Genomic DNA, 25,307 nt, shown 5'->3' on the forward strand with positions numbered 1-25,307 from the left:
TTAAATATCTGGCCTTTTCAGCAGCTTCCAGACTATTTATATAAGAAGCCAAGTATTGTGTTGGCAGTATCATGTTATGGGTATGCTTGTCATCGGCAGGGACTGGGGAGTTTGTCAGGATCAAAATAAATATGAAAGGAGCAAAGGCCAGGTGAAAAGTTAGAGGAAAACTGCCTTAGTCTTCTGAAAACCTAAACCTGGGATAGAGGTTTATTTTTCAGCGAGACAATATCACAAAATGTAATGCCAAATACACACCAGAATTGCTTTCCAAGAGGTGTTAAGTGTTCCTGAGTGGTCTAGTCTCAGTCCTGCTTAAAATTTTTTTTTTTTATTTTTTTTTAAATCAGGTTTAAATAAAGCTGTCCATCAATGATGCCCAACCAAATGTACTGAGCCTGAGCAAATTTGACCAAATGGATATATAATGCCCTAAGAGTTGTGCAAAGTTGGTATAATCTTAATGAAAATGATTCACAGCTGTAATGGCTGCCAAAGGTGCTTCCACCAAGTATTAACTCAGGGGGATGGAGAGTTCTTTTTTCTTAATTTGGAAAATGTTCTAGAACTTTCTTTCACTTTGAATATCTGGAGTAGGTTGTGTAGAATTGTAGAACAAAATCTAATTGAATCCCTTCTTAGATTGGATTTTAAGACAGCAAAATGAGAAAGAAGTTCAAGGGGGTGTAGACTTTCTATTGGCACTGTACACAATTCTCCACAAACTAATGTTATATTTCTATCTGCTAAAAGGAATTAGTCCATGTTCAACTAAAATACAATATGAAAATATAATACAGTAGCCTAGAATATTTTCCATTTCAGAATCCCACTCAAGTTTCAGACTAGCCTACCCTCAAATTGAGCTATAATAAAAATGAAATCATTCTTTTCTAAATATAGGTACAGACATGACATGCATTTCAGACAGGATTGGCAGTATTTAACAACCAGCAGTAGTCCTACTTTGACCCTTGAGAAACAGAATTGCAGAGCCCTGGGTACATATTCATAAAGTGTCTCAGACAAAGTGCTGATCTCTGATCAGTTTAGCTTTTGGAGATCATAATGAATACGATTCCATGGACGGGGGGGGGGGGGGACCTGATCCTAGATCAGCACTTACTCTATGAATGTGGGCCATGGACAGTAGTAAGTATACCCAACCGCAATCTTGAGAGAATTGTTCAATGAATACCATTTCAATTGATATCATTGTTCAAAGTATAGTGATTCTTGAATGAAATAAATGGACTCCAGGAATCTCCTTTATGCACAAACAATGGGGAGGATTTTATTTGTCAATCTGTTGCATGTAAAGCAAAACTTCACTCAAAGTTCTTCACCACGATGAGACTGGTGCTTATTTTGAAAAGCAGTGCAGTGGTGCTAGAACGGTAGAGTCATGATGTCATGTTGGTAGTCAGAGCAGAAGAGGAGAGCAGAGTACATGTTAGCCAACAGAACAGTCCTGCGTCCAAAACGGCACCCCAGTGTTCCCTACATACTGTAGTGTACTACTTTAACAAGGCTCTGGTCAAAAGTAGTGCACGATGTAGGGAACAGGTTGCCATTTCAGATACAGACAGGAGTTTACACAGTAGAGCCCACGGTTAGTCAGGCAGCAGTCAACAATCCCATACGTACAGGATATATATAAATGTATACATGTATTCGTATGTACATTCAAACCCATTCAATAAATAACAGAGACATTAAAATAAATTAATAAAATAAAACAAACAATATGGAAGATTTGTTTTTGTAATACGTTCCATGACAGAGGACATGTAAACTGGTAAAATGAATGTTTTCTTCTTTTGGGAGTTAACACTTCCCAGTGAGAAAAACTGGTGAAAAGACATTTTTTTGCTCATAGGGTTTAACATGAAGGCATCATTTATAATAGACTAAAGGGGGTCAGTTGCAACACTAGACACTAGAAGAAGATACAGTTTTGGCTTAAATCACCACCATCTTGTCTTTTAACTCCAACACCCATCTCACTCACTCAACGCGCATCTTCTGGAACTAAACTTTGCAATCGAGTGCAAATGATATTCAGTGGCAGTTTCAGTGACCTCTTTCAGTCAGATGAGGAACACTGCCTTTACATTTCAATCACGCTGTAAAGCTGAACTTCGACCCTAATCTTTGTTACAACTGACATTTGTGAACATAATTCATTTTGGAGGAATATCATTTGATTTGTATGATCAACTCCACAGTTTATACCCCTTGCCGGTCTACTTTTTGGCATGGAAAATAATGTTGATCGTACAATTTGCCAATGTACCTTTAAATCAGTTATAAAGCATGAATGAAAATTTAAAAAATATCATAAACATAACAAAATGTTAAAAATCGAGTAACTGATTTGGTTCTGGGTGCGGAGATGAATAAGTCCTCAATAAGCCATTTTAAACAGTACCATAACTGACCATTGTAAATAGTAACTAAGTTAAGTGTTACAGTGTTCCCAGGTTAATATTGGCCAATGGTCAAAAAGCCATTCTCTCATTCCTATCATGCAGCTATACAGCAGAAAACAGCCTGATGCAATAAGTATAGTCCAGCGTATTATACAGTAGTCCCTATGTTCACTTTTCTTCCATGTACCGGTAGAGAGATCTGGGACCAGGCTAGTAGAGTCCCAATGTCAACCAACTCCAAGTCACAACCCAAGGCAGTGGTCAAGTGTTCAAGGTCTGTTCACCTTGGGATTGAGCTTCAAGGACCACATTTCAACCCTCTTGACTTAGGCTTCGTCCCAAATGGCGTTTATGAAACAACCTTAGATACAGTAGATAGCTACATTGGTGCCATTGCACAACATGAGTAAACGGCACCAAAACATAATTAAAATCCCAAATAAAACAAAATAGTGGTTGAAATAGTGGTGAAAAATGAGAACTTGGAAGCTGTATTTGCCCCCCCACCCCCATCCAACCTTATCAGTCCCTTCTCTCAGTGCATTGTCAATGTGTTTCTTCTTCGGTCCTATCGCACAAATCCCTCAATGCATAAAAGAGAGAGTACCACAGTTGCCAGTGCAACCTACTTCAAATTCCATCCATACCGTTGAACACACTACAACAACTTACTTTCTCTAAATCCTTCACAATACTGCTTCAGATCATCTAGGAATCCCTTACATCAGCGGACTGTAGAACGCCTGTAGAATGCATCTAGATTCTAAAATGTGGTTATCTTGTTTAGGCTGCAGGAGACCTTCATTCCACAACAGCCTTCCCTAACATTACAGACCCATGGTGATGATAGCAGTGTTCCCGATCATTATATCATGTTGATGGGGGGGGGTCTGAGACATTAAACACCTCTCCAGGTAATGCAAAGATCTGGTAAGCTGCACAGACCCACCCAGTCGTGTATTGAAGACTGCCTTCCAGCGTTACTCAACTTGGGTGGCTGACTGGGACAGCGTAGCTGCATCATTGTCCCATTTGAGTCTACTACTCCTCCCTTCTCTCCCCCTCTATGAATCTCTCCAACATTCAATCTCTCTCTCTCTTCCTCTCCTCTTTTGATTGAAGTGGGGAGCGAGTACAAGAGGAAATCACAACACATAAATAAAAAAAAAACGATCAACATTAATAAATAAATAAATGCTTTGAATGAGAGCAATATAAAAACCTAAAATGACATTTACTCATCTATTATAAACCCCCTTCCCCTCCTCCCACATTAGTTTTCTAACAGGAGAAAAAGGGAGAAAGACAATTTCAGAGGGGAGAGAAGGCTGAACGAAGCGATACCAGAGGCGCTGTTGCGTGTCCATCTGTCATTTCCCAAGACCCACTCAAATCAATCCAGAGTGGATCATCTTGGTGGACAAATAATACAGTACCAGGATCACAAGTTGAAATACTGGTATTGTCTTTGTCCCCCTTTTTGCAGTCACCAAAATCAACTGGTCACCAAATAATCATTTACTACATTTCTATACATTGATATTCATTTTGTATCCTTCCCTAATCTAGAACAGCAGTTGAATCTCTTTCAAGAGAAGAATACTTTTTATCTATTCCTTTAACTCAGTCAAATAAGATTATCACTCCTGCTTAATCCGCCTGTATTCTTCTCTGCAATCCGCCTGTATTCTTCTCTGCATCACTCTATCACTATTGCTCTTCAATGTGTTCTCTCATCCTTTTGCTTTTCAATCCATTCATTTTTTCCCCCATTGTTTGAAATCAGTGTGTACAGACACATAATATTTAAATACTTGCCCTTTCACAAGTCTTTCTCCTGTCTATGCTTCCATCTCTCTCTTATTAATTTCTTTCTTTACCCTCTCCTCTTTCAATCTGTCTCTCTCTTCCTCCAGAGGTCCGTGTAAATCTAAAGGGACAATGGAGGGAGGGAGAGAGTGGTAGAGGATGAGAAACAATCTCTCTCTCCCTCTCTCCTAGGTTACAGTGTCATTGCAATACAATACAATAGATTCCCTTGACAGACCTTGGTCTTCCCTCCCCCGGCTTGGTCTGGCTGGCCCCGTCCCCACAGTGATCTCTCTTCCTCTCCATCTCTGCCTCCCTCTTTCTCAGTGCGTGTCGGTCTCTCTGTCTGCCTGGTGGGGGACGGGACTGTAGCCGTTGGCTGGGGGAGGTAAAGGGGCTCCCTGGCCGGGGCAGCAGCCCCCATCTGGCTTGTTGAGTGCAGCCGGGGGCCGGGAGCGCGAGGCCCCGGTGAAGAGGCGGAAGGCGCCCCTGCAGATGAGGGTGAACCAGTAGACCTGTGGGGCCATGAGACAGAAGGCCCCCACGTTGTACTGCCAGGGAGCCCCAAAGGGCACTGTGTAGAGGGGGATGGAGGCATACCTGCAGAAGGAGGAGGAGGAATGAGGGTTAATGTTCACTTAAATGTTGCTAGCTAACAAGCTTACCCAGATTTTTAAATGTATTTAGTGCAAACTTGTTCATTTGAACAAGTTCTAAAACAAGACACCTGGTCTCAAGCTAGCAATTTATTTTTTTACCTTTATTTAACTAGGCAAGTCAGTTAAGAACAAATTCTTATTTATTTTCAATGACGGCCTAGGGTTAACTGCCTTGTTCAAGGGCAGAACGACAGATTTTTACCACGTCAGCTCGGGGATTCGATCTTGCAAGCTTTCGGTTACTAGTCCAACGCTCTAACCACTAGGCTACCTGCCACCCCTATCTTTAAGGATGTTGGTTTATGGCTAATGACTTTAAACTGAACAAATCTGATTTAATACAAATAATCAAGGAAGAATGCTTCCCTTATGGAAAAAATACATGCATTTCACATTGTGATCGTCATTTTGTTAAGCTAATGTGATAACATGTGAAGCAACATGTGATAACATGTGAAGCAGCATGTGATAACATGTGAAGCAGCATGTGATAACATCAAACTACACGTGACAACATCTCACATGGGAAAACGTATTTTTAGAGCAATTCACATGTAAAATCATGTGAAAACATGATGTCACATGTGCTGACATGTCACGTGTGGTTTTATATTTGCATCCCCATGGGTCACATTTTTTTTCCCACAAGATCATGTTTTCACATGTACTCGTGTTGTAACGTGTAGATTCATGTTATCTCGTTGCTTTACAGGTTGTCACATTTACTTCACATAAGATCGTGAAATTCAAGTTGTTTTGGGATCATGTTAAGACGTTTGTAAGGCATTTGTTTTACCAGTCGTCAGGACATCACGTGATGGTCACAGATTGTCGCAAACCATCACCAACCATTATAAGTGAAGTAATGAAATGGTGTTTGTTTTAGGGCTGACCCCATTTAGTCAACTGGTCTATTGTTTGGTTGATAGAGCTCAGTAGACCAACAGCCTCTTTAGTAGCAAAAAAATATATATACATACAGTTGCAAGAAAAAGTTTGTGAACCCTTTGGAATGACCTGGATTTCTGCATTGATTACTCATAAAATGTGGTCTGATCTTCATCTAAGTCACAATAATATACAAACACAATCTGACTAAACTAATAACACAAACAGTTGTACTTTTCACATTTTTATTGAAGACATTGAGTAATCATTCACAGTGCAGGCTGGAAAAAGTAATTGAACCGCCTCTTTGGGCTTGGGGGCAGTATTTTGACGTCTGGATGAAAAGTGTGCCCAAAGTAAACTGCCTGTTACTCAGGCCGAGAAGCTAGTATATGCATATAATTGGTAGATTTGGATAGAAAACTCTAAAGTTTCTAAAACTGTTAAAATAATGTCTGTGAGTATAACAGAACTGATATGGCAGGCGAAAACCCAAGGACAAACCATCCAACAACAAAAAAATGTTCAGCCTACCACTGTTTCCAATGACTGTCGTGTTTAATATGAGGTGAAAACCTCCCAGATTGCAGGTCCTAGGGCTTCCACTAGATGTCAACAGTCTTTAGAAAGAGTTTCAGGCTTGTTTTTGGAAAAATGAGCTAGAATTTGTAGTTTTTCTATAGTGTTTTCATGCATGTGGATGAGAGCGCGTTCTTTGTTCATCTCCGGTAAAGACAATAACGATTCTCCGTCTTAAATTGTATTGTTTATTTACGTATTAGGGTACCTGAGGTTTGATTATAAACGTTGTTTGACTTGTTTGGGATTCATTTTGTATGCATTTTGAAGGAGGGAAACCGGTGGATTATTGAATGAAGCGCGCCAGCTAAACTGAGTTTTTGGGGCTATAAAGTCGGACTTCATCGAACAAAAGGACCATTTGTGATATAGCTGGGACCTTTGAGTGCCAACAGAAGACGATCGTCAAAGGTAAGGCATTTATTTTATCGCTATTTCTGACTTTCGTGGCGCACCTGCCTGGTTGAAAAATGTTTAATGCTTTTGTGTGCGGGGCGCTGTCCTCAGATATTTCGCATGGTGTGCTTTCCCCATAAAGCCTTTTTGAAATCTGACACAGCGGCTGGATTAACAAGAAGGTAAGCTTTATTTTGATGTATGACACTTGTATTTTCATGAATGTTAAGTATTACTATTTCTGTAATTTGAATTTCGCGCTCTGCAATTTCACCGGATGTTGTTGAGGTGAGTCGCTAGCGGAACGCCTTCTCCAAAAGATACTTGGAGTCAGGTGTTTCAATTAAGGAGATGAGTTTGGAGTTGTGGGTTGCACAGGTGCCCTGCCCTTTAAATTAAGGCACACAAAGCCTGGTTACTGACAAATCTGTTCTTCTCCAGAAAGATTGGTTAGTGTGAACCATGCCACGATCTCAGCAACTTTCACAGGACCTTAGACGCATTATAGAGATGCACGAAGCTGGAAAAGGTTACAAAAGCATTGCTAAAGACCTTGGTATTCATCAATCCACGGTAAGACAAATCGTCTACAAATGGAGAAGATTCAGAACTGTTGCTCCGACTTCAACTGTATATCTCATGGTGTACAAGACACCCGTCTGATTCGCGCCTGTCTGAGTGGACTAATCCATTGTGGAGGCCTTCGAGTCCATCACTCTGACATGTACTACTGAAATTGTATATTACATAAGAACAATGGTGCAACACTAATACAAATTGCACTTTCTCCCACGTTGGATAGTGGTCGCTGTCCGCGGTTCTAAAACACAGTGCGCTGTTGAATTGGCGCCTTTTTCTAGACCATGTTGCTATGTGCATAATAGCTAAGTTAACTCTTTATAGATAGGGGGCAGCATTGGGAAGTTTGGATAAAAAGCGTGCCCAGAATAAACTGCCTGTTACTCAGGCCCAGAAGCTAGAATATGCATATAATTAGTAGATTTGGATGGAAAACTCTAAAGTTTCCAAACCTGTTAAAATAATGTCTGAGTATAACAGAACTCATATGGCAGGCGAAAACCTGAGAAAAATCCAACCCGGAAGTGGGAATTCTGAGGTTTGTAGTTTAAGTGAATGCCTATCGAATATCCAGTGTCTGTGGGGTCAGATTGCACTTCCTAAGGCTTCCACTAGATGTCAACAGTCTTTAGAAGTTGTTTCAGGCTTCTATTGTGAAAGCGGAGCGAATAAGAGCACTCCAAGCAGATGGCCCAGGTGAAAGCCTTTAGTTTAGTCACGCACGTGGCCGTGAGCGCTTGCTCTGTTCCCTTTCTAATGAAAACAGTAGTGTCCAGTTGAAACATTATTGAATATTTATGATAAAAACACCCTAAGGATTGATTAGAAACATCGTTTGACATGTTTCTATAAAGTCAAACGGAACTTTTTTGACTTTGTCTAGACTTTGTGCCCGCGCTTTGTGCATTTGGATTACTGGACTAAACGCGCAAACAAAAAGGAGGTATTTCGACATAAAGATGAACTTTATCGAACAAAATGAACATTTGTCTAACATGGAGACCTGGGAGTGCCACCAGATGAAGATCAAAGATTAGTGATTAATTTTAACGCTATTTCTGACTTTTGTGACACCTCTCCTTTGGAAAATAGCTGTATGGTTTTTTTGTGGCTAGGCGCTGACCTAACATAAATCGCATGGTGTGCTTTCACCGTAAAGCCTTTTTGAAAATCGGACACTGTGGTTGGATTAACGAGAAGTTTCTTTAAAATGGTGTATAATACTTGTATGTTTGAGGAATTTTAATTATGAGATTTCTGTTGTTTGAATTTGGCGCCCAGCAATTTCACTGGCTGTAGGCCAGGAGTTCTGCTAGCGGAACCCCCTTCCCAGAAAGGTTAACCAACATATTGGTGTTGAGAACAATGCGGTTGAGGCAGTAGCAGAGTTAGAAGACGAGAAAACAGACCTTGCCTTAATTGTCTAAGAAAAGTGAGGAGAGAGGAACCCCAACTTAATTAAATCTATAAATCAATAGCCTAACTTTTAAATGTGCCTTATAAATCATCAATAGATCTACAGAAATAAGACAGATCCTACTTCTGTTGCCAGTTTGAGTGTTTAATAGCCTACCGATTCTGTGAGCAGCAAGCGTCACAATAATTTCACAAATTCAGCTCCTTTTAATCTTTGCTTTGTCATTATTATTAGTATGCTTAGTACAGCAGCCTTGTATAACCACCACTGTTTAGTCTTAACACTAACTTACTTAGGCCTATATTTCAATACTTATGTAGCCTACTGTATCAATCAATAATTTATTTGTTCATGTCAGACAGCATGAGACATTCATGATGTAAAATGCAACCCAGCATTTTAGTTTTCAAATAAAATAAAGCAAGCCTTGAATAATTAGCTTAAACAACAAACCATTCCATTTACGAATGAATGCGACTGTTTAGTCTTTACTGTAAAAAAATAAAAAAATAAAATAAAAAGTAGACTCTGGTACGCTTAATTTATTTAGTGTTCTTTACATTGCTCCAAACAGTCAAATTATATTGTTATCTAACACCTGTTTGGCAAACAATATTTATGCAGCGCTGGCTCCTTACCTTATTTTTATTAATCTCCAGTATTTTCCACAACTAGTCACATTTATTCCACACATCTGACTTCCCCTTTACCACCTGAGCAACCAGTAGCCTAAACATATCCCCCTTTCGAGTTTGTCACATCCTCTGCATCCATTTTGCTATTACGTGTTCAGAGTTTGTTAACCAATTTAATGATGTGATTATGATATGCTATAGGTCAGGCACTATTGGTCACGTGCATGCGATGCATACATGTGTCACGTAACAAGAGCAAGGTTTGAGGTAATAGGGAATGTTTCTCCTAAACGGATGAGGGATTTCTGTAACAGAACTTTTCAGTCAGAAATGGCTGTAATTGTGTTGCAGCATCAGCAACACGGACAGAGCGATAAACACTGTGGTGGCCACTGCAGTAGGGAGGAGAGAGAGACAACGGTTGCTAGTCACACAGTCACTGTCTTTTTTTAACACAGCAAGTCTGAGCCTGGCACAAATCAATTCAATTGCTGGTCGGACTCCCTCTAGTCATTTATTAATCATTTAATCGGTGTGCTTAAAGCATCAGACAAACTCAGTGAATATAGTTGATTTGATCAAATACAGAATGTGTCTACATATTGAAGAACACACGTTTTAAAATTTACACCAAAGGATTGGTTGAAAGAACAGAACTCTTGGTCGACTAAGATTCTCTTTAGTTGGGGACAGCTCTAGTGGTTTTAAAGTAAGGGGTAGTACGCTGTTTAGCTAAAATATGACTCCACCTAGGATTTGAACTCACAACCTCTGGATTTGAAGTACACTGATTTATCTGCTGCACCACAGTTTGTAGCACTTCCCTACACATTAATAACCTATAATAAAGTACATCTCTGCACTTAACAAGAGTGCCATCTGCACTGCTATTTTAGTCATCAGTTAATCTGACTATTCTCTCATCATTGATTCCATTGACTTATTTCAGTAATTTGAGGGTGCTCTGTGTTTGTGTGGCATATTATTCTGTTATGTTACTCCTGAATAACTATGTTAAATATAATCGTTTTTCCTTGAGTGTATTTTAAACAAAGCTGAGATTCACTTTGATGTCCAAAGTGTAGAAATACAGGTGAAATCAGTTGACACCGACGTAATGACGTAGCACAAAGATCGGAACGCCGTGAACCAAGAGTTTGTGAGTTCAAATCCCAGGTTAGGACACATTGAATAATAATGACTGTGTCAATAAACATACACAATGTAGTCCTGCACACAGTGTACAAAACATTAGGAACACCTGCTCTTTCCATGACAGACTGACCAGGGGAATCCAGGTGAAAGCTGTGATCTCTTAATGATGTCACTTGTTAAATCTACTTCACTTACTGTAGATGAAGGGGAGGAGACAGGTTAAAGAAGGATTTTTAAACCTTCAGACAATTGAGACATGGATCGAGTATGTGTGCCATTCAGAGGGTTAATGGGCAAGATTTATTTTTAAAAATTTGCCTTTGAACGGGGGTATGGTATTAGGTGCCAGATGCACCGGTTTGAGTGTGTCAAGAACTGCAATGCTGCTGGGTTTTTCACACAACAGTTTTCTGTGTGTATCAAGAATGGTCCACCACCCAAAAGACATCCAGCCCACTTGACAACTGTGGGAAGCAATGGAGTCAACATGGACCAGCAAATTAAACCTTTGTCCTCAGAACAGGGGGGGAGCAACTTGATATTAGGAAGGTGTCCCTAATCTTTTGTACACGCAGTATGTCAAAGTGTGTCAAATACGTAAGTTGAAAACACTGTTAAAAGCACTGTGAAACATAACGACTCATGTTCCAAAAACACATGTTTTTACAGTTGGGAACAGACAAGCACTCAGACAGAAAAAGACAGCCAAAATCAAACTTTGTCACATGCGCCGAATACAACAAGTGTAGACCTTACCGTGAAATGCTTACTTACAAGCCCTTAACCAACAGTGCAGTTCAAGAAGTGTTAAGAAAATATTTACCAAATAAACTAAAGTAAAAAAATAAAACAATAACGAGGCTATATACAGGGGGTACCGGTACCGAGTCAATGTGCGGGGGTACAGGTTAGTTGAGGTAATTTGTAGATGTAGGTAGGGGTGAAGTGACTATGCATAGATGATAAACAGCGAGTAGCAGCCGTGTACAAAGCTAATGGAGGTGGTGTCAATGTAAATAGTCCTGTGACCATTTGATTAATTATTCAGCAGTCTTATGGCTTGGGGGTAAAAGCTGCTAAGGAGCCTTTTGGCCCTAGACTTGGTGCTCCGGTCCCTCTTGCTGTGCGGTAGCAGAGAAAACAGTCTCTGGGTGACTGGAGTCTGACAATTTTATGGGCTTTCCTCTGACACCGCCTGGTATATAGGTCCTGGATGGCAGGAAGCTTGGTCCCAGTGATGTACTGGGCCATACACACTATCCTCTGTAGCGCCTTACAGATGTTGAGCAGTTGCCGTACAAGAAGGTGATGTAACCGGTCAGGATGGTACAGCTGTAGAACTTTGAGGATCTAGTGGACCCATGCCAAATCTCTTCAGTCTCCTGAGGGGGAAAAGGTTTTGTCGTGCCCTCTTCACGACTGTCTTGACCGCCTCCCTATAGGCGGTCTCATCGTTGTCGTCAATCAGGCCACATTGTGTCGTCAGCATTGTTAAGCAAACTTAAATGATGGTGTTGGAGTCGTGTTTGGCCACGCAGTTGTGCGTGAACAGGGAGTACAGGAGGGGACTAAGTTCACAACCCTGACGGGCCCCAGTGTTGAGAATCAGTGTGGCAGACTTGTTGTTGCCTACCCTTACCACCTGGTGGCGGGCCGTCAGGAAGTCCAGGATCCAGTTGCAGAGGGAGGTGTTCAGTCCCAGGGTCCTTAGTCCCAGGCTTAGTGATGAGCTTCGTGTGCACTATGGTTTTGAACACTGAGCTGTCGTCAATGAACAGCATTCTCACAGGTGTTCCTTTTCTCCAGGTGGGAAAGGGCAGTGTGGAGTGCGATTGAGATTGCGTCATCTGTGGATCTGTTGCGGCGGTATGCGAATTGGAGTGGGTCTAGGGCAGGGGTGGGCAAGTCCAGACCTCGAGGGCCTGATTGGTGTCACAGTTTTGCCCCAGCTCCAGCTAGCACACCTGACTCTAATCACGATCTTCAGTTTAGAATGCAATTTCATTAAATCAGCTGTGTTTGCTAGGGATGGAGAAAAAGTGTGACACCAAATCAGGCCCCCGAGGCCTGGAGTTGCCCACCCCTGGTCTAGGGTATCCGGGAGGATGTTGTTGACGTGAGCCATGACCAGCCTTTCAAAGCACTTCATGGCTACCGACGTGAGTGCTACAGGGCGGTAATCATTTAGGCAGGTTACCTTTGCTTCCTTGGGCACAGGGACTATGGTGGTCTGCTTGAAACATGTAGGTATTACAGACTCGGTCAGGGAGAGGTTGAAGATGTCAGTGAAGACTCTTGCCAGTTGGTCCACGCATGCTTTGAGTAAACGTCCTGGTAATCCGTCTGGCCCCGTGGCTTTGTGAATGTTCACCCGTTTAAAAGGTTTTTCCTCACAATGGCTACCGAGAGCGTGATCACACGGTTATCCAGAACAGCTGTTGCTCTCGTGCATGCTTCAGTGTTGCTTGCATCGAGGCGAGCATAAAAGACATTTAGCTTGTCTGGTAAGCTCGTTCACTGTGCAGCTCGCGTCTGGGTTTCCCTTTGTAGTCCGTAATAGTTTGCAAGCCCTGCCACATCCGACGAGCGTCAGAGCCGGTGTAGTAGGATTCAATCTTAATCCTGTATTGACGCTTTGCTTGTTTGATGGTTCGTCTGAGAGCATAGCGGGATTTCTTATAAGTGTCTGGATTAGTGTCCCGCTCCTTGAAAGCGGCAGCTCTAGCCTTAAGCTCGATGCGGATGTTGCCTGTAATCCATGGCTTCTGGTTGGGATATGCATGTACAGTCACTGTTGGGGCGACGTCGTCGATGGACTTATTGATGAAGCTGATGACTGAGGTGGTATACTCCAATGCCATTGGATGAATCCCGGAACATATTCCAATCTGTGCTAGCAAAACAGTCCTGTAGCGTAGCGTCTGCGTCATCTGACCACTTCCGTATTGAGCGAGTCACTGGTACTTCTGGCTTTAGTTTTTGCTTTTAAGCAGGAATCAGGAGGATAGAATTATGGTCAGATTTGCCAAATGGAGAGCGGGGTAGAACTTTGTATGCATCTCTGTGTGTGGAGTAAAGTTGGTGTAGAGTTTTTTTCCCCCCTCTGGTTGCACATGTGACATGCTGGTAAAAATGTGGTAAAACATAAAAAGTTAGCCTGCATTAAAGTCCCCGGCCACTAGGAGCGCCGCTTCTGGATGAGCATTTTCTTGTTTGCTTATGGCCTTATAGAGTTGGTTGTGTGCAGTCTTAGTGCCAGCATCGGTCTGTGGTGGTAAATAGACAGCTACGAATAATATAGATGAGAACTCTTGGTAGATAGTGTGGTCTACAGCTTATCATGAAGTACTCTACCCTCAGGCGAGCAATACCTCGAGACTTCTTTAATATTAGACATTGCGCAACAGCTATTATTGACAAATAGACACACACCCCACCCCTCGTCTTACCAGATGTAGCTTCTCTGTTCTGCCAGCGCATGGTAAATCCCGCCTGTTCTACATTATCCGCATCGTCGTTCAGCCACGACTCGGTGAAACATAAGATATTACAGTTTAATGTCCCATTGGAAGGATAATCTTAAATCGTAGGTCATCAATTTTATTGCACGTTAGCCAATAGAATGGATTGGCAGTGGGAGTTGACTCGCTCCACCTACGAATTCTCAGAAGGCAGCCCAACCTGCGCCCCCCTTTACTCCCATATTCACGCAAATGACGGGGATTTGGGCCTGTTCCTGAGAAAGCAGCATATCCTTCTCGTCGGACTAGTTAACCTCTATGGGCTAGGTGGGACGCTAGCGTGCCACCCGTGGTGCACTCCATCAACAGCAGGTGCATTTCAAGAGCGGCAAATTTGAATCCAAATAAATGTCAAAATTCAAATTTTTCAAACATACAACTATTTTACACCCTTTGAAAGATAAACATCTCCTTAATCTAACCACGTTTTACGATTTCAAAAAGGTTTTACGGCGAAAGCATAAATTTAGAGTATGTTAGGACAGTACATTTACAAGAGTTGTGTGTAATGTTTTGTCAATTCAAAGACAGGGTCACCAAAACCATAAAACCAGCTAAAATGATGCACTAACCTTTTACAATCTCCATCAGATGACACTCCTAGGACATTATGTTAGACAATGCATGCATTTTTAGTTCTATCAAGTTCATATTTATATCCAAAAACAGCGTTTTACTATGGCATTGATGTTGAGGAAATCGTGTCCCTCCAATAACCGGCAGTCAAGTCAGCGTCACAAATTAAATAATTAAAATTAGAAAACATTGGTAAAATATTATATTGTCATTTAAAGAATTATAGATTTACATCTCTTGAACGCAATCAACTTGCCAGATTTAAAAATAACCTTACTGGGAAATCACACTTTGCAATAATCTGAGCACTGCGCCCAGAAAAATACGCGTTGCGATACAGACTAGACGTCATGTTGGGGAGATCTAAAATCGAAAATACTATGTAAATAATCCATTACCTTTGATTCTCTTCATCAGATGTCACTTCCAGGTATCACAGGTCCATAACGAATGTAGTTTTGTTCAAAAAAGCTCATCATTTATGTCCAAAAATCTCCGTCTTGTTAGCACATGATCTAAGCCAGCCGGACTTCTCGTCATGAACGAGGGGAAAAAATATATTTACGTTCGTTCAAACATGTCAAACGTTGTATAGCATAAATCATTAGGGCCTTTTTAACCAGAACATGAATAATATTCAAGGTGGACGAATGCATACTCTTTTATAACGTATTGGAACGAGGGTACCCAACATGAACTCGCGCGCCAGGTGTCTAATGGGCCATCATCGTTCCATGGCTCTTGTTCGGTCAGATCTCCCTCCAGAAGACTCAAAACACTTTGTAAAGGCTGGTGACATCTAGTGGAAGCAATAGGAAGTGCCAAAATATTCCTCAGCCCCTGTGTTTTTCAATGGGATAGGTTTAAAGGTAATACAACACATCAGGTATCCACTTCCTGTCAGAAAATGTCTCAGGGTTTTGCCTGCCAAATGAGTTCTGTTATACTCACAGACACCATTCAAACAGTTTTAGAAAATGTAGGGTGTTTTCTATCCATATGTAATAAGTATATGCATATTCTAGTTACTGGGTAGGAGTGGTAACCAGATTAAATCGGGTATGTTTTTTTTATCCAGCCGTGTCAATACTGCCCCCTAGCCCTAACAGGTTAAAGGAAAACGTTTCTTCCAGTTCGAGGTGAGTAAACGCTGTTCTGATGTCCAGAAGTTATTTTCAGTCATAAGAGACGGTAACAGCAACATTATGTAAAAAATAAGTTAAACGCAAAAGAAAAACATACAAAATAGCAGTTTGGTTAGGAGCATGTAAAACGTCAGCCATCCTCTTCGGCGCCATCTTATCAAAGATATGTTGTATTCGGCGCATGTGAACGAATAAAGGTTGATTTGAGACAGAGACAGGCAGACAGAGACAGGCAGACAGAGACAGGCAGACAGACAGAGACAGGCAGACAGAGAGACAGGCAGACAGACAGAGACAGGCAGACAGACAGACAGAGACAGGCAGACAGACAGACAGAGACAGGCAGACAGACAGAGACAGGCAGACAGAGACAGGTAGAGTTCAGTATGTTACCTGCTGTAGGCGTAGTAGAGGTAGGGGAAGAGCAGAACTCGACAGATGAAGAAAGTGACCAGCATGAGAGCGCCATTCACTTTATGAAGAAGAGTGTGCTGCTTCTTGTACTGAGGGGGACAAAGAGAGATAGAAAGAGAGAGAGGGAGAGGGCAGGAACAAGGGAGGGGAAAAAACAAGAGCAGGGTGAAGGACAGAGAAAGTGCTTGGGTAAAATGTTAACCCAAAATCACAGGAGACAAGAATGTTAACATGAAAGCTAGTAAGTGAGCACTTCAAAATTTGAGAGACTCAAGGTTCTTAGACTGCTGCCAGGAGAGTAAGAGACTGAGGAAGAAGAGGTGCAGAGAGACAAAGCGGGAAGAAAGAGATAGAAAGAGCAAGGGAAGGAGAGAGAAAGAGCAAGAGAAAGAGCGGAAGAAAGAACAGGGGTTAAAAGAGGAGGGGGAGAGGTAGAGGAGTGAGTATTACCTGGATGAGGATTTTCCCCAGGCAGACGGACGGAGTGCTGAGTTCAGCCATGAACATGACACCCTGGAAGTAATCCCCCTTTCCCTGCCTCCAGAACTAACATAAAGAGAGCGAGAAAGAGGGGAGTGGGGGGAGAAAGAGGGGAAGAGTGAGATGAGAGAGGGCCATGATATGGCTGATAAAGTTTATAGACAGACCATTGAAAGAAAATCTCAAACACGCACACCTCATCTCCCCTTAAAAACACGTGTCCATAGAAGGGATGTTAAACATTGGCTGCCCATGCCGCTGCCAGTAGCAACGGGAGGCAGATGGGGATTGGAGCAAGAGAGAGTCTAGTCTGCAGATGGCTGCCGGTTAGGGACAATTTTAGCGATCAGAAACCAAATCACCAACGGTTCATGTCTTTCTATCAAGACTTAAAGGGTTAGTGTGTGTACATGTATATAATTTACAATGAGTTATTTTTTCCCCTTTTAGACACAAGACAGACCATGCCACGGTAGACTAACAAAATAGTCCGCTAAAGCCACCCTAGTTACAGCGATAGTTACCACGGAGACGGGAAAGCAGATGGTCACCATGACGACGTGGTGCAGCACCATGAGGAACTCTCTGCGCAGGTAGCTGGCCACTGCCGAGCCCATTGGCTTAGGCCTGCCGCCCTCTTCCTCGTGCCCTTTGACCTGCAGCTTGTGCCAGTAGCACAGGAACATGGCGTAGATGTCATACGCAAAGTAGGGCACCGCAAACAGGATGTAGGTACTGGTAAGCCAGTGTCTGGAAAGGTGGGGCGCAACGGGGGAGAGAGACAGAGAAAGTGAGAAAGGAGAGAACGAAAGAAAGAGAAGGTGCAACAGTTTATTTTCTATGCAACAATGTGTACACTGTAGCTGCCTATGTGACTACCATATAAATACACTATTGCCTATTTCAGTGAGGCTCCAGCCTAGACATCAGGGGGTTAAGTGACTGGCCAGGATGCACCGCTCTGGGCACGTGCGTGATTTGGATGGGTTCGTGATTTGGTAGTCAAATGAGCCGGCACTCGCACCTCCCGACTTTGACTGGCAAATGAGGGCGGAGGGAGGGAGTCGGTGACTGGCAGTGTCTCCCTCCTCTCTCTCCTCCTCCTAATTGATGGAGAGCTGAGGGGGAAGAGGAGCGAGGGAGGGAGGGAGGGGGGTTAAGAAGAGCAGCTGTGTCACATTGTGAGTTCTTAGGACAACAGTGTCTGACTCAGAGAATCACAGCATCTCACTAGTCTAAAGAATCTTCCTTTCCTACTCTCCTTTTCCTCTCCTCCAATCCTCCTCTTCCTTCAACCAAAAACAAACCTTCCTCCTCTAACCAAAAACATGACACTGTGTGCATTTCATATAGTTTTTCTGTAGTCCACCGTTAACAAAGTTGCATTTGTAAAACCAGTGGAGACAAGTTTGAGTAGCTACTCCTACAGTTCCATAGCAGCATGCTGCAGTCTAGGTTTCTGGCTTCTGAGTGACTGCATTACAGATACTAAAATAGTGCTGCTGGCTTTGGGACAAAGAGAGGTTAATTGGGTTTAAATACTAATTTGGTTAACAAGGACAAGGTGAGCAGGGAGAGAATGACAGATTATCTCACACACACACTTTATTTGGATCGAAAGTTAAACATGCACAGTAAATTGGCCAGAGTTAAAATGTAGATTTTTCAATGTCACATTTCTAGTGTTGATTGTGGAGTTAAATTAACTCTGTTAGGTCGCAAAAGAAACTCTGGGGGTGGAGAAACACAGATGTAAGTTTCCATTTTCTTCCTAGAAATGTTGCTCTAACTTTTAAATGGTTGAAGCTACAAAATATTATGACCCCTGAAAACATAAGACTTTCAAAAACACACGTGTTTTCTGTGTCCCACAGAATAGAGTGGACAGGACCAGGCAGTAAATCAGACTGGTGAAAAAAAAAACATGATCAATGATGGTTCTTTTCTAGAGGATTTCGCGTGCATTTTAAACCCTACTTCAGATTGTTTTAGACTGAAACCTTATTACAAATCAATGTTTGACAGACTGTCATAGCGCCAATTAAAGAAGTTAACATTGGTCGCTGATTACATCACTTTTTTACATGGTGGGGTTGCGAAACATTTTTAATATCAAAATGGGGTCACGGACCAAAAAAGTTTGTTACTAACCCTAACAGTCATTCTGAATGCAGCTGCGGGTGAATAAAAATTCCAAATGTTGGATGTCCTAACTGGCTGAATTCCAATAGGAATCATATCACTTTGCAAGCCAGCAGAATGTGACTTGGCCTGATGTGGCCTGTAAACCAAGAGGTTTCTAACACCACTGTGGTAGGGTAAAACTTGGCTATCAAACTAAGTCCTTTTGATATATGTATTGTCCTAAAGAGCTTAATTTTAATGATAACATTTGTCTACAGTAGGAACTCATTTGGTGAAGTCCACAGGACTGAAAATGAACAAATTCAACCACCATGTCTCTGTCACCAACAAATACAGTCATGGGTGTAACTCTACAACTCACTCGAAAAGGCAAGGCACACTGAGAAATTATATTGGAGGAGTGGCTAAGTGGGGGTGCAGCTTTCAATTTGTTGCTTTTGGCCACCCGTGAGTGGAAGTGTTGTACCAGTTTAATTGGCCTACGGTTATGTTAAAGTTCGAGCATGTCTGCTGCCAGTCCTGAAGTCTGGAAATGCTTACATAAGAGCATGTGGCATTAAAAGACTTGTAATGTCCTTAATCCAACACGAGCGACCTTGTCAAAAGATTTGGACCTCTTTGCGTAATGGTTAAAAATACTATAGGGGGTGTTATTGCATAACACTAAAAGTGTTAATTCCCTAACACTGACAAAGTGTAACAGCGTCAGCACTAAGCAGTGTTAATTTAACACTGAAAAGTGTAGACCCGTATAGACACTAGTCCAGTGTTAAATTTAACACTGTCAGTAACCACGTTTCCATCCACAGGTTTATGCGAGTAAAGTCATACCGTATAAAAAAAAAAATAATGATTGCTGTGATGGAAATAGGTAGTTTAGGTAGAATTTTATAAATGCCGAAAGAATTTGTTCGTTGGACATCGTGTAATCTTTTTGTGTTGGTAAAAATAATTTTGTGAGAAATGGTGGTGGAAACTGCTTTATGTGCAAATATTTATATAATAACCATCATATCAAAGTAAACTTGGAGTCACGCGATGATATGGTGTGTGGTCCTCAGGAAATCATGCAGTTTATTAAGCTTCAGATTAAATAAATGATGCTTAACTTCACAGGTTGGTGAAAGTACATGGTTATCTTGATGCTCCTTCCCAATAAATATCAAGGGTCTTATTCTGGTGACATGAGGCCGTCTGACAAATAAAATAATAAATCTCACTGTATCTGCAAGCTGTTGGCTAGAGCGCACGTGCCAAGACCGGTCTTTTTTTGTGACAAAACTATCCGTAGAGTTTAAAATACGATGGAAAAACATTGAACTTTAGACTTATTCGGTACATGAAAACTTAAGTGAAAAATCACATTTTGTGTGCACTACGTCATCACACACTGACTTTTATCTGCAACAAGTCCATTTGGTGGAAACACACTATTGGTGGGAAAACATGCATATTTTTATTTATGCAGATTTTAGAATATTCGCATGAAAAATCTGTCGCCAATTGGATGGAAACCTAGCTAGTGTCGTTTTAACACTGGAGAATTTGCTGTGTAGTTAAGGACCCAAATATTTTAGAGGTCACACCTCTGACAGACACACACAGGGCCGTGCACAGACTTTTTTTTTGGGGGGGGGGCAAGTGCTCAAAAAAACTAAAAAAACATTCGTAACTGCGGTTAATGACTCGTTGAGCAATTATGACTGATTATTTAGTTACATAAAAGATGGCCACATCTTAATGGCTAATTAAATGACATATTTAACAATGACATGCGGGCAGTGGGTTCAGAACAACAATGACAAAGACTGTACACCCAAAACAAAGGGCACTTCAGAGACTGGAAGGGCAAAGAGGCATGTGCTCTGCACAAGTAGAGCCCATCTGTGCAGGTGCCTGCAAACACACACACACACCTGGAACACAACTTTACAGCAACTACTACTGCCTTATCATTATTTTGTACTTACTGATCCTCGATGATGTCCTCACAGGAGGATGCGATGATGTAGCCAGCTGAGGAAGCCATGATGGCTTGGATGGATGACACCAGCCTAGTGGGGAGAGAGAGGTCAGAGAGTGGGGTTTCAATTGACATATTTTTACCCATAACACAGAATAGTATTAAAAATGTCAAGCAAAGCAGAATAGCATAAGATAAAAAGGTACCATAGGTAGGCATAGTCCTCACATTGACTCATGTATCTGACTTGTAAGTGTGTGTGTGTACCTGGCAGACACGATGGTGGCGTCTCCCTCGCTCAAGCCCAGGCCTGGGGCCTGTTTCAGGCATCTCTTAGACAGCAGGAACAGGCCCGGGAAGAAGATGGAGCCGGCAGCCAGGATGCTCAGCATGGTCCCAGAGTGTGTGTGTGTGTGTGTGTGTGTGTGTGTGTGTGTGTGTGTGTGTGTCTCAACAGGTGCCTCACTACTGCCCTAAAACCACTTGACAAGTGGGAAAGGTTGAATGACTGATCTATGCAGGGTACTTTCAAAGCTATTGCAGCAGAGTTTCCAACTATCACTTGCTGCTAGATGGCTGAAGGTATAGCATTAAAATGCGTGGCAGCGTGTAAGTATTGTCAATAGAACACAAATGTTAGTAATGTTATGCTAATAATACTGTTATGCTGGTAGTAATGTTATGCTAATGCAGTATGTGGTCAAATGCTGCATTTGTTTTTAAGCAGGCTAGTTTTGGGGATATTCTGGGAATGAAAATGGACTTGCTAGTGGTTACGGTCAATGTTAATAAAACAGATACATAAGGAAAGAGAGGGCTACGATACAGCCGTGGGTGGTATGTTTGTTAACTCCCCACACCTCCCTCCCAACCCCCTGCTCATAACCAGCAGAGGCCTGGGTGGCTTCTGGGTCAACAGACAGACAGAGACAGGCAGAGAGACAGAGAGAGAGAGAGAGAGAGAGCAAACAGACAGAGATGATGGGGGGATGAGGAACAGAGGGAGAAAAAAAATAGAAAAATCAATCAAATCCGTTTCACAGACCTTGATTAAGAGTGCAGTAAATGTACAAGAAATCAGGTATGTGTAACAGGGTTGGTTGTTCCCACTTGCCTCTAAAGAAATGTGTATTTAATGTTCAAGCACTCTTATTGGTTGGTTCAATTCCGATAACAATAAGGCGTGTTGTTATTGGCCCTGCTTGCAGATAGGGGGAGATCGTGAATGTCAGGTCTCCCTAGTATGAAAATGTGATGCAAGGGGTAGGTCACGTTCTGAATACCGTATAATATTTTACAATGTGTACATTCCTGATTTATATGTGTGGGTATATGGTACCTGTTAGGGATTGAGGGGCTTTCTGGGATATGATTGCTGTATATAAGTGCGTTAGCCAGCATGCACCGATGTAATGGTCACATAAATTCACTGCTAAAACAGTTGTTTTCGTGCTACAGATTTTACCATCGACAGCCATCAACATCATTAAGCCCTGCACAACTAACGTGCCGTTTCCTGTTTAATCACAGATAATAAATAACGGTCAACTGGGACCACTGGCAGGGATGATTTCTATGAACTAAACATGACGCAAGGATAGTACGATTAACATCGTTAGATATCCACATATACAACTGTCCGCGTAGTGTTTCTATGAATGTCACATTTATTCAGTGTCATCATACAGCCTTTAAAACATGATGAAAATCGTACTTAAATAATTACCCTGCGTGTAGACAGCCCTACACTACACTCTAATCTCACAAACGCTGACAAATCCATTGACTACGCTGTAGGCGTCATGTGTCGCTCGCTGGCTGTACCAGCTATACACTGACTCCATTGGGGAACGAATTCATTTAGGTTTTCCACTGTCATTGCTCTCTAGGTAAATGCATGTACTCACAGAGGGACCGGAGAGAGACAGGATGAATAGGTGGAGAAGAAAAAGGTGGCTGAAACCAAAATAGATTTAAAAAGGGATTAGAAAAGCAGGAGATTTAGACAGATTACAGCTGGGAGAGAGGGAATTAGAGAGAGAGGTGATGGAAGGACAGTTGACAATGGGGAGTACCTACAGTACAGATGGGATATGAGGGGTTGGGTGGAAGAGGATGTTGGGGCGGGGCCTATTGTTCCATCCTAGGCTGTTGGACAATTGGGGAAGGTGATGCACAATCACAACAGGTTCATCCCATAACCAACAAATGGGTGCACTTGCATGCGGTTTTAATAAAAGCCTATCTGGGCATAATATAACAACTTTCAGATTTATCTTGGCTAGCTGTGTTCTTTTGTTCAGCGCAGCAGTGCATAGACTGCACCTCCTGACGGTAGACTACCAGCAATTTACATGGGGGGGGATAAAACCACTGGCCCCCTAAATAACCCCAAGCATATCTTGACGTTGCTATATCGCTAACTTGGCAGAAAACACAGGCTCGTTTGCGTCAAAACCTAGCTGGCAGGCCCATGCAAAAACGTGTCTCAGACTTAATTGTCAAAATACGCAATGCGCGTAAGTAGCCAAAGTAACACGGTCCTCTATTAAAAAATATCGGGACAAGTCTGTTTTGCACTAAATAAGAGTAAACTCAACAACAATACGCAACATATTGTTTTGAAAAATGGGAGACTTGTGCCGGTCTTGGCACGGCTCCAAATCTGCATAGGCTAACCTTTGTCATGTTTGCTTGCTAGCTACTGTAGGCCAGTGTAGACTACAAAAAAAAACGGACAAATCAATGTAACGATGAGTGTGACTGCGAGCTCGCTAGATTTGCATTCGATACATTTTTACCTTACAGTCGTTTCATGCACAAGAGTGATTGAAGCTTGTAACAGGTTGTGTGGCACGCGGTTCGTGTATTAACAACACACGCACGCAAGGGATAAATTGTCTAGCCTGGCTTCAGTTTTTTACAGACAATGCATGCTTGCTTACCAACCAACATGCGATGGATGACAGATTATTCAGGCCTGTATAGGCTAAAACGTGACCGTTGCGACACACACAGACAACATTTATTACAGACATATGGTGTTTCTTAGTTTAACCTCGGAGCAGGGTTGGTGAGAATGAAGAAGAGTTGGGTGTTGGGGGGTTACTAAAAGGGAGAGTAAAACAAGAAGAGATGGATAGGCTAAATTTACATTTGGTTGTTGCGGCGTCCCGTTCTGCGGCCCGGTCGGTCGGATCAAGGGGAAATCAATGTGTTTGGTCCTGGTGGTAGCCTTCAAGTCGAGAATTGTTCCACATTCTCTTTGCGTTTTGTCTTATTCCGTATTCGGGATATCTGCAAGAAATGAGAACGTGCGTCAAGCAAGACAAATTGATGTGTGTGTGTCCTCCCCGCTTCTGCCGTATGGTCCTCTGTCTTGGTCCGAATCAGAATATGACTCCCGCCCGACGTGCTGCCTGTCGGTTCGCTGCTTCAGCAATTTTATTTCCGAGAGGCGAAATGCTTTTGAAGTCGATGGTTCGCTTGAGTGTTTTGATTTATATTGCGAGGGCAACGCTCTTCTCGCCTTTGGCCGCCGTACTAACCTACTGATATCTGAACCGTTACGCCATATCGACCGACCCTATTGCCTGGCCGATAATATTCGATACATTCACTGTGAAGTCTTCGCTGCAGATTATTTTAGGACCTGTCCTACAACTAATTTCAGCAAACAGTCTAGAGGAAGAAAAATCCTAGTGTATGCATGATACAGTCACGCTGTGGCTAAAGTGTTGCCATTAAGCCGGCTACATAGCCAGCTCGCTACCACCTCTATCTCCTCCCCCTTGCTCCGGGGTATGGTCGGCTAATATCCAAGTGGAATTGGCGGATGAGGTCGCCTCATTGGCTATGACTCCTAGGACAAGCCGTGTTGTGATAGACTACAGCTGTCCCTGGATAAAATATTTTGCTTTTCAAGGGCAACGGACTAATAATAGCCCGAGTCACTTTCAGATCAAGCTGGCTAGGGAAAAAAGTCCTTCGTTTTTATAAGACATCAAACTGCAAGTTGTCAAACCATGGGTTTGAATTATTAATTTAACTATTTTGAGAATGAACGTAGCTATGCTCAATCAGATAAGACTGTAAAAGTTCCACAAACAGTGGGGTCCGCTAAACAAGTCAGCCTACAGCGCTTAAATAGGTCTATAGCTCCCTAAACATGTCTGATCTTGGAAATGTTTTAGCACCTGGATAGAAAATACAGAAGCAATCTAATTTGCACAACCTCTGCAGTTGGGGTCAACCTGAAACGGATAAGCTGTACAATAATGTGTGATAAATTGGATAACACTTTACTGAAGGATAATACACATTTGTCATATGTATAAACTGATTATAATATCTCAGTATCATATAATTAGGGCTATAATGCAATAGGCATAATAACCAGTTATCAAGCACGTTGAAATTGAACCTGTTGAAAAATTGCCATAGAGAAAGAACATTACAACCAACCTTTCTGAACGCGAGAAAAATACAACCCTAAAAAATAAAACACGAGGCAA

General features: G+C 42.1%; 1 protein-coding gene across 1 annotated transcript; it reads right to left on the bottom strand.

Annotated features, from left to right (window-relative positions):
* Nucleotides 1-1,268: 1,268 nt before the first annotated feature.
* On the bottom strand, nt 1,269-24,607 carry tlcd3b (TLC domain containing 3B). The gene is made up of 7 exons (XM_014192353.2): nt 23,948-24,607; nt 21,061-21,700; nt 20,801-20,884; nt 17,210-17,435; nt 16,656-16,751; nt 16,185-16,294; nt 1,269-4,841 (listed from the first exon to the last, which is right to left on the bottom strand). Exons 2-7 carry the CDS (start codon nt 21,183-21,185, stop codon nt 4,565-4,567), a joined length of 918 nt encoding a protein of 305 aa, XP_014047828.1. The 5' UTR covers nt 21,186-21,700; nt 23,948-24,607; the 3' UTR covers nt 1,269-4,564.
* Between the last annotated feature and the right edge of the window lie 700 nt (nt 24,608-25,307).

This window comes from Salmo salar, chromosome ssa03 (assembly GCF_905237065.1).
Source record: "Salmo salar chromosome ssa03, Ssal_v3.1, whole genome shotgun sequence".
NCBI lineage: Eukaryota > Metazoa > Chordata > Actinopteri > Salmoniformes > Salmonidae > Salmo > Salmo salar.

Coding starts and splice junctions, on each gene's coding strand:
- tlcd3b (XM_014192353.2), bottom strand. CDS start 21,185: ATGCTGAGCATCCTGGCTGCCGGCTCCATCTTCTTCCCGGGCCTGTTC. Junction 17,436..20,800: donor GAGGACATCATCGAGGATCA/GTAAGTACAAAA, acceptor CCACCTTTCCAG/ACACTGGCTTACCAGTACCT. Junction 4,842..16,184: donor CTCTACTACGCCTACAGCAG/GTAACATACTGA, acceptor CTCCTTCTGCAG/GTATGCCTCCATCCCCCTCT.